We start from the raw sequence: 10,233 nt of genomic DNA, 5'->3' as shown, positions 1-10,233 counted from the left end.
GACGATGATTGATTTCAGCTGTGGCCCTCTGCTTGGATGCAGCACACATGCTTGCAGAACCACAACAGCATATGATCGTTTTGGTGTATACGCATGCATCCGTGTGTGTGTGTATATGTGTGTGTGTGTATATGTGTGTGTGTGTGTGTGTGTGTGTGTATGTAAATGCAGACTATATTTCACTCTGTTTGTGTTCACCAGAATGTGAATGTCCCACTGAGCTTGCTTCCAGACAAACAGGTCTTTGACTGAGGAAGAAGGGAGCTTTGTCAGACACAAGCCTTGGAATTGTTCGACACAGCCCGAGGTGTGTGTGTGTGTGTGTGTGTGTGTGTGTGTGTGTGTGTGTGTGTGTGTGTGTGTGTGTGTGTGTGTGTGTGTGTGTGTGTGTGTGCGTGAGAAAGAGATTATGTGTGTCTCTTTGCTTTGGGAGACAGTGTGTATGTCTGTGAGGATGAGATTGTGTCTGTGTGTAAAGGATTGTTCAACATAGTGAGTGGCGTGTCTGTGTGTGTGTGTGTGTGTGTGTGTGTGTGTGTGTGTGTGTGTGGAGGGAAAACAGTAACAACTGTTTTGGTATTTCTGTCTACATTTCAGTGTGATAGCAACAGAGAGGGAGTACATCCTGCATGTGTGCACGTATGTGTGTGTGTGTGTACAAGTGTGTGTGTGTGTTTTGTGTGTGTTTGGTGTTTTGTCGATGTTGCTGTTAACCAAAATGGAAGCAAAGTGGCTCTCACACACGACAGCACATCGCAGAGCGACATTTCACGCGGTGAGACACTCAATTCCTTTCTTTCTTCTTTTCTTCTTTCTTTTTTGCGTTTTTTGTTGAATGAATGGCTGAAAATAGGCTGATTGTAAATTTGGTGTTTAAATCCTCATCACAAGGACAAACATGGTCGTATGGATGTTGTGAAGGAAGCTGAGATGAAGGAAGCTCTCAAATATCACATCATAGGAATATAGATTTTAGTTATGCTAGCAGCGTGGCTCTCGGAAAGAAGATTTCAGTAGGTTGGTCCAAACGATAGATAGAAGAAGTGGACGTTGTCATGGTGATGTCACCCGTTGGTTTTTGGATTGCCGCTGTTTTTTGGATTGCCGTTGGTTTTTGCAACCAGTGAAAGGGAAGTGACCAGATTTGTTTACGGCGTCACACCAGAATCCACATGGATCCAGATCCAGTAAGGTTGCAGCTTTGTCGCTTGTGTTCCTCAGATCCACCCGTCGCTCCTCCTCAGTCCAAATATGGTCACTTCCTTCACTGGTTGCAAACTTGATGGGTGATGTCACCATGACTACGTCCACTTCTTACATACAGTCTGTGGTCCAAACTGAAATACTGGAGTATTGTCTTTGAAATTGTCTCACTCGAATCATTGAATGCATGAATTTGTGTTAATGTTGATTTTTATGTGTATTTCTGCTATTTTTCTTTGCACCTTGATGGATCAACTAAGTTACACTGCAATCCCTCGCATTCACGGCCATGTTGGCTAATGGAATGTGATAATGTGACTGGCTGATCAGATCACATGACATGATAGTGTGAGCAAATCTGCTTCACTAGTCTCTCCCTGTTAAAACCCCCACTACTGGCTACAATCACTGTTTTTTACTAGGGTTTCAGCTGCAGCACATGAAACGTTTTTCAGATATTATCTGGAAGCTGAATCTTACTTATTTTGGTTTGTACGGATATGGAGAAAATGAAACATATTAATACTAGCCTTAATGCACTACAATAAATAACATAATAATCAAAGTGACTTAGTCTGTGACTCATAACAGAATGCTTTCAGGTCTATTGGGGTCTTTGTGGTGTATTTGAATCATCTCGCTTCACTAAAGCCGAATCAAAGGGAGCAGGATTGTGCATGAAAAATAATTCAGATCCTTCACTTCAGTAAAAGTACCAAAGAATGTCAAAAAAGATTCAATTCCAAGTAAAAGTCTTGCTTAAAAAAATCTATTTAAGGAAACATACAGAAGTATCATTAGAGAATAAAACGTATCACTTATAACTATTATTACATATGACGTTATTGTTTATACATGGATTTATATTGATATCGCAGGGTTTTTTTACTTGATGATGTAAATAATTATGGAAATGAAACCTTCCTGCATAAATTAATGTATTTTTGTATTCTGTTTTTGAAAAATATCAGGCTCTATTTTCCACTTTTCTACGATGATAGTGAGCTTTACAGCTATTTTAAATCACTCCAGATGATATTTATGATTATTCTGATAATTAAAATTCAGCACGATTAACTAAATAATGATAAAATCTTACATCTAATAGGAAAACATCTCTGATATCTTCAAAATAAGCAACTCACACCAAAACCATGTAGAATTAGCACAGGTTAGAGGAGAAATGTGTATTTTGGGATTTAGATGTTGACTTTATATGTTATTACATCTGACTATCCCATAATGTAATATCTTGATCATGTGAATAATAATAATAATAATAATAATAATAATAATAATAATAATAATAATAATAATAGGTCGTTTATTGTGAGAGCTTATTTTCCCTTGTGATGTTAAAATGATTGTGAATAATTATTGTTGCATTTCCCCTATAAGTTTTTCAGTATAAACTGTTGTGATGCTTCTCCCTTTAAGGCCACGCTCCGCTGCTGAAGGAGACCATCGTTGCTATTGTTGCATCTCCGGTCTCCTCCTTCCTCCCTCCCTTCCTCCTCCTCTTCCTCCTCCCTCCTCTCATCCATCCATCCGTCCACCTCCTCTCCTCTCCGCACACACGCACACCGATTTCCGCATCGCCTCCTCCGGCACGATGACCAACGATACCCCGGAGGAGGAGACCCGAGCCCCGGGCGGCGGAGGAGGAGGAGGTGGTGGAGGTGGAGGAGGAGGGGGGAAGGGGATCACACGGAGGAACCGAGCAGACGACAATGTCACCATCCTGACGTCCTCCATGGATTTCCAGCGAGCCGGCCGGAGCCGAGCCAGCAGCAGCGGGTACGACTCCGCGGCCGCCGCCGCCCCGAGCATCACGTCCTCGGTGGACCTGAGCAGCTCCTCCCTGGAGCTGAGCATCCAGACGCGGATCTTCAAGATCATCGTGATCGGGGACTCGAACGTGGGGAAGACCTGCCTCACCTTCCGCTTCACGGGAGGCAGCTTCCCCGACAAGACCGAGGCCACCATCGGCGTGGATTTCAGGGAGAAGGCGGTGGAGATCGAGGGGGAGACCATCAAGGTAAACAGGCAACAGAGGGGCTGGTGGTGATCCTCCCCCTCCTCCCTCCTCCCTCCCCTTCCTCCTCTTCCTCCTCCTCCTCCTCCTCCTCATTTCTTTTTGTTGATCAGCTGCAGCTTCCAGTCTGCCAGTACAGGGCATCTTTCATTTCACCCAAACACCACATTTCACATTTTATTTAAATCATTTTAAAACATCACACTTTGCATAGAAAGGTTTGGAACATGTGTGTCTTTGTGTAGGGAGAAAACAGTGAGCGTTATTTCAGTGAGAGAGTCACATTATTTTATAGACAAAAGATGTTTTTCATCTGACGCTGGTTTTATTAATCTGCTGCTTTTGGAAAAACAACAAAGCCAATTAGAAACTAATAGGGTTTCACATGAAGATAAAACATCTGTATATATGTTTGATATTTGCTCATTAGGTCATTTTTAAAGAAAAGATGGTCGTGGTTGCTTTTCTTTGTGTTAACGGTGCTAACCTTGGTTTTAGACAACTTGAAGTTTGGCAGCCGAGTAATCGAGTAGATCTGAAACTGAATCAAGATCAGATTTATTTTCAGGCAGACGTCCAGATCTCTCTCTCGCGTCCCTGATTCATTTATTTTTAGCATTAAAGGTGCAAATAATACAAAGTAACCATATCTTAAATGTTTCTCTTTTAGACTTTTTCAGAATAAAATCTGACGTTAATCACACAGGTGCAACATTAGAAATGTAGGTCACAATGTTACCCTGGTATAATTATTACAATATTATAATGATCTCATACATCCTTATAGTGATGCTTGTCGGCAGATGTGGGAAAATCTATTTCAGAGTAAAAGTATCATCACAGGACTAGTTGACTCAAATAGTCAAGATTAGGTTTTCATTCATTCATATGGATGATATGTGAGTAAATATGACACCCCCCCCCCTCCCCCCCTCCACACTTGGCTGGTATCATGTGTGTTACCCCTCCCCCCCTTTTCCTGTCTCAGTAGACCAGTCCGTCTGCAACCTCCAGATGCCCCCTAATGCTGACTCACAAACGCTCCACACCTGAACCATTAAGTTCTCCTCTGAACATCTAACTCCTTTAAACCACTACGTTTTACTGAGATGTTGCTGACTATCAAACAACCAGACTTTGTTCTCCAGATGAAGCCTGTTCAAGTAATTAACTTAAATATGGTGATTTATCATCTATATTGTGATGAAATCAACAATTGCATCCATTAAATTTCACATGTCGGCTCAAATCTCTCTGAAAATTAGGTTATCTTTGCATTAAACTTTTAATTCGTATTTTTGTAAAGTATATATGTAAATTATGTTTTTATTGAATTATCAGAAAACACCATATCGTGATATATATCGTTATAGATATGAAATGATGGAATATTTTAACCATATCGCCCAACCCCAACTCTTTTTTTGTTATGTTTAACATTCAGCCAAGGAAGGTAATATTTAAAAAAAAATCTGCTTGTCATTTTAATTCAAAACTAAATGATTTTTTCTTATTTCTATTTTCTTGTGGAGATTCATGGTCCTCAGAGGATGACTCCTCAGGTCATGGTGACTGTGTGACCTTTGCTACAATTCCACTTGCACAGAATAATAAAGCAGGACTCACGTTGTTACTCAGCCAAAAGTCCAATTAGCAGAATATTGATTTAGACGGTTTCTTTTAACGAGACATTCACACTGATGAGAGGCGTCTAAAGAATATAAAGAGCTTTATTATCATTTCTACCATCTATTGTGTGCGTTATCACTCATCTCAACTTGCTCTAGTATTACGAGGCTTGAAGTGTTGATTTTATCTTCAAAAACTATGCTCACAATCAGGATAATCGTGAACATCTTGTTTTTATTAAAGCTGTAGTTCATTATCATAGAAAATAGAGCCTGATTTAAGAAAGTATCATGTAATAACAGACTCACACAATGTTGCTATTTTAAAAAAACCTAATAATCGTTTATTTATGCGTTTGAAGGGGGAACTTGTGATTTGTGATATTTACCATTTGTTTTTCACTAAACATAATATCTGTGATGTAATGGAAATATTTGCCTCTTAACTTAATGTAAAGTGAAAGTGATTCCAGTACGTTTTGGTGCTGTTTGTAACATATTTTGATGATTATCAGGATAATATTTTGGTCTGTATGGTGAGAACTGAGCAGTGAAGGAATTACAACCAGGTATTTGACATTTGTTGACCAGGTAGTGAATAACAACGTTTGATGAATCTGGTTTCACATTGTGATCCAAACGTGTTGATTGAATCATCTTTCTGGACGTTTGTAAATGGTTGAGCAGCTGTAAAGAGCTTGAGTCAGGCTGGGAATATCTCATCACTCTGGTGGGCTCTCTGCAGCGTCGCCATGGCGCCTGGAGTCTGTCCGGGTGACGTGACTGTGCTTCTCACTCACCTGGACGTGCTGACTGACTCTCTGGTCTCCACAGGTGCAGGTGTGGGACACGGCGGGCCAGGAGCGCTTCCGTAAGTCCATGGTGGAGCACTACTACCGCAACGTGCACGCCGTGGTCTTCGTGTACGACGTCACCAAGATGGCTTCCTTCCGCAACCTGCAGACCTGGATAGAGGTCGGTGACCGTCGCCATGACAACGGAATAAGATCAATGTCCCAATGACGAGCAAAAGTGCAGGATATTATACAAACAAACACATCGACTCCAGGGTTCTCTCATCTAACGCCGTGACGGTTCAAACAGGGGGATGGTTCTAAACACCATAGTTGGTTCTAAACACCATAATTGGTTCTAAACACGGTGATGGTTCTAAACACGGTGACGGTTCTAAACACGGTGATGGTTCTAAACACCACGAAGGTTCTAACGGCCGGCCGGCGTCGAGGTGAAGCAGGAATCCACTCAGGAAATGAATTATTCAACGTGCGTAGTCGTGTGTGGAGGATAAAAAAGTCTTTCCAGTGTGTGCTGAACTACTTAAGAGTATTATAGATCCAAGACGGGAAAAAATCTGACGGAAGGTTGCGGTTACAAATCTGCGACTTCAGCACCACGGACAGCACCGCGGACTCTCACAGTTAGGATACTGGACACATTAAAGTCCTGGTCGGACCTGCAAACCTCAGATCAATGAGTCAGGCAGGCCAGACCAACATAGTGTGTGTGTGTGTGTGTGTGTGTGTGTGTGGTCACATTAGCAGGAGTAGCATAAGGGCTAACAGCTTTATCGGTTATTATTACAACCTTTCTAACGATTCAGATGGGAAAATCAATTACTAGTGAAATAGTTGCCATTTTAAACACGTGATAAATGAATTGAAACAAAACAACTTGTTTAGATTGTTTTAGGCAACTAGAACTGGTTGTTTTGGGTTCAAATAAGTAACAAGTTGGTGACACTTGGTTTGTTTGACCGATCCATCCACTACAACCAGCTCCCAACACTTAAAAACCATCAGCTCACTTCCTGCTTTGCTCCCGGCATAAATACTAACACATTTATTTTATTCATATCGAGCCGGTGGGAACACTGGTGGTTCTTTTTTTACCTGGTGTGTTTAGTAGTTGCCATAAATCCGATGTAATTACAGCTCAGAGGCCGATGGTGATGTTCTTATTTTCTACTTAGCTGCTCATATTGATGCTCATATATCACACGAGTTTAACAAAGCTTTTACTCCGTTGTGTTGTAGGAGTGTAACGGCCATCGGGTGTCAGCGTCAGTGCCTCGAGTCCTGGTGGGAAACAAGTGCGACCTCGTGGACCAAATCCAGGTGAGTCCACGTAGCACAAGATGACACTTTACTTTGTCTTTGTGGAAGAAAAACTCTTCAGGTCCAATTCTGTGGCTGGTTAAGATGAGGTTTAATCAGTGGAAAAAGGAAGTCACAGTGTTGCCATAAAATCCTTTCTGACAAGAGTGAGGCAAATCAGAGAGTTTTAAACATAGAACAAGGAGGAAGGTGTGATGAGTGGATTTGCATTGATTCAGTACACGTCTCTTCCAAGAGGAAGAGAAAGACAAAGGTGTGGCTGCTCTCGGGGCGGCTGGGTTTCCCTACACAACATCACAACAGGGTCCATTCATCAGGCCTTGATCAATCAATATGAGATTAGTATGGTTTGGAGTCGGTCCAGGAAGGGGGAAGACCAAATGTCTTCTTATCAGAATAACAAAAGTTTACCACAATCAAATAAAAGCAGCAGGACATTTGATGAGAACAAGAGAAAGGAATATTAGTATGAGATAAAAAATAAAAACTGTAAGGTAACTTCCTACTATTGGGGGTTTACAACCAAACACTTGTGCTCTCCCCCAGGTGCCCTCCAACACGGCGCTGAAGTTCGCCGACTCCCACAACATGCTGCTGTTCGAGACGTCGGCCAAGGACCCGCGGGAGAGCCAGAACGTGGACTCCATCTTCATGTCGCTGGCGTGCCGCCTGAAGGCCCAGAAGTCTCTGCTGTACAGGGACGTGGAGCGGGAAGACGGGAGGGTCCGGCTCACGCAAGAGACTGAAACAAAGAGTAACTGTCCTTGTTGAGGAAGAGTGGGAGGCGTGATGGAAGGGGAGTAACTACTGAGGAAGAGGAAGAGAGGGATGATGGGAGAGCGAGGCTTAAACAAGTCTCATTTTAAATTAACTTCTGGGTCGAGGCTGTCGCTTTAAGAGCAACGTGTTTTTTGTGAGGAAGAGGAGGGTTGATTAACGATTGAGAAAATGAGACTTTGTTGCCTTCTAGACTTCAGCGTAGTGTAGCGAATCTTCCATTTATTCAAACATAGACCGAAACGGAGTAAACATACCTTCAGCAAACACAAACACAAGAGATGAGTCGTTTTGGGGGAATCTACAGCAAACCGCCTACTAACAGCAACACATCAGAACACACTCTTATTTTTGCTGCCTTATCTTTATTGATTTCCATCCACATCGAAAAAGCTGAATTTCCTGTTTTCTACTGCCTTAAAAAAATCATTTTTTAAAGAATTCAGGCAGGCAGAAGTAGCAATAGAGGGTTTCAAGTATTTACAGCCTCTTGCATAGAAATCTGGGTCAATCCTTCACAAGCAAGACTTAAAAATCACTGTGAGATCACAAGAAACTGAGGGGGGGGGGGGGGAACACTTCTTAGGGTAGAACTATGCAGGAAGACTTCGGCGAGGAGGTTGTTTCCTGAAGACGGAGCGTCTCGAGGTCGTCCGGCTGCATGTCACGTATTGATTTAGAGGCTGTGAGATCCTCTTACCCTCATGCAGGAGGAAACGCACTCTGCCGCGTAAGAGGAGGCTAATCCGGATGTAAATGTACCCTCTTCTATGCTTCCTGAAGGTCACCGTGGCAAAAAAAAACACAAATTTCTTATTCTGTAATTTCAAAGTAAAAGCCTTCTGATGATGTGCTCTCTCTACGCATCAGCATCACTGCCTCCAGTCTCAGAGGGGGGGCAGGAAACACGATAACCCCCTAGTGGATGTATTTATTATAGCAGTAAGACATCCTGAGCCCGGGTTGTACGCGATGAGTGGACTTTTTAAAGCCAGGAGTGTCCGAGCCACGGCGACACAGAGAAACGCTGTAGAAGCCATATTCATGATTCCCTGTCACACGGAGGTGCAGGTGTGGTTGAGATGAATGGAAGAAAACACTCATAGCTGTCTCCGCCTACTTTTCAGTTATATTCGGCTGCCATTTGTAAAAGAAAATTCAGATCAGTGAGCATTTCAGACGCATGTTCCCTCCGACTGATGACCTCATTTATTCAGCGGTGAAGTCCGTCCAGCTGTTGTATGTTTTTCTTTCTGCAGCAGCAGCTGCATCAAACAGACTTACTTCCTTTAGGAACTATGAATATAGAACTTGTTCCATAATATCTGAATCTGCAGGTGAATAAAGTCACATTACGGTATAATTAAGGTAATTTTTCACTCATTGCAGTTATGAATTCACATCATACGTCTCTGTTTTCTTTCTGAAATCATCTGTATTTTATTCAGGTTATAACAGTCATAAGAACACAAATGTACAGAATGTTTGCTTGCCTTCCCCCCCCCATGTACAGACGATACGTTTCATTTGGTAGATTTTGCTGGTCTTTTTCTTTTTTTTTTAATAACCCATGTTTGCTCTTAAAGGGATGCCTTTACATCTTGAAATTTACTCTGGTATTTTTGTGTATCTGCAAAAAAAAAAATCACAATGTTTAAAAACAAAAAAAAAAAGGTTTCTGTATGTGGCATTAATAAATATCAGTGTGGGGAATCAGGGCACAATCTGTTGATGAGTCATTCAGGGTCCAACGGATCAAATGCTTTTTTTAAATGTGAATTTTTGCTGGTTTTGTCTTATATAACAGTAAATTAATATCTTTGGGTTTGGGACTGTTGCTCTGGTGGAATAAGACGTCCAATAAATCAGCTTGGGCGTTAAAAACATCACTTCTGTCTACTGGTTGCAAAAAATCCAAGACGGCGACGCTCAAAAAGCCGAACTGGAGGCCACAAAACCACAAAAAAGCACTAAGGGTAGTGTTACATGATTTTATGATGTCATCATTAGTTATCGTGTCGGACCGTTTCATTTCGTTGCTCACTGAAGACTTCTGAAGAAGCTTCACTTGAGATCCTCATTCTTTGGAGACCAGGTCAACCTTTCCACAAGGAGGACTGGTTTTAAGATTATACCCCCCCCTCTAGCATGTAACATGTCCGTTTTGGCCATGTGGTCGTGTATGTGAGGTATTTATTGTTAACGCCAGTTCCCTTTCCACACAGGAAATTCAGATTTCATGTCTGTTTTTAAAATTTTCTTAATTTCTGTCTCTATCCTGTATCTTATTTCACCCTTTATTCTATTTCTGTTGTATTATCCCTAAATGTCCTCCTGTGCCTGTCTCTCTCTCTCTCTATATATATATATATATATATATATATATATATATATATATATACTGTGTATATATATATAGATATATAGATATATAGATATATATATCATGCTTTCT

At 41.5% G+C, this 10,233-nt stretch overlaps 1 protein-coding gene across 1 annotated transcript; it reads left to right on the top strand.

Moving 5' to 3' along the window:
- Window positions 1–616: 616 nt before the first annotated feature.
- Window positions 617–9,533, top strand: rab33a (RAB33A, member RAS oncogene family). The gene is made up of 5 exons (XM_084009452.1): window positions 617–775; window positions 2,641–3,241; window positions 5,701–5,841; window positions 6,921–7,001; window positions 7,548–9,533. Exons 2-5 carry the CDS (start codon window positions 2,816–2,818, stop codon window positions 7,770–7,772), a joined length of 873 nt encoding a protein of 290 aa, XP_083865578.1. The 5' UTR covers window positions 617–775; window positions 2,641–2,815; the 3' UTR covers window positions 7,773–9,533.
- Window positions 9,534–10,233: the final 700 nt, after the last annotated feature.

The sequence above is a fragment of the Eutrigla gurnardus genome (genome assembly GCF_963514095.1).
Source record: "Eutrigla gurnardus genome assembly, chromosome: 5".
NCBI lineage: Eukaryota > Metazoa > Chordata > Actinopteri > Perciformes > Triglidae > Eutrigla > Eutrigla gurnardus.
The sequence above is the reverse complement of the archived record's forward strand: the minus strand, read 5'-3'. Positions and strand labels throughout refer to the sequence as shown.

Excerpts from the sequence above, each read along its gene's own strand:
- rab33a (XM_084009452.1), top strand. The coding sequence starts at position 2,816 with ATGACCAACGATACCCCGGAGGAGGAGACCCGAGCCCCGGGCGGCGGA. Across the intron at positions 3,242-5,700 it reads TCGAGGGGGAGACCATCAAG|GTGCAGGTGTGGGACACGGC; the intron begins GTAAACAGGCAA and ends TGGTCTCCACAG. Across the intron at positions 7,002-7,547 it reads ACCTCGTGGACCAAATCCAG|GTGCCCTCCAACACGGCGCT; the intron begins GTGAGTCCACGT and ends GCTCTCCCCCAG.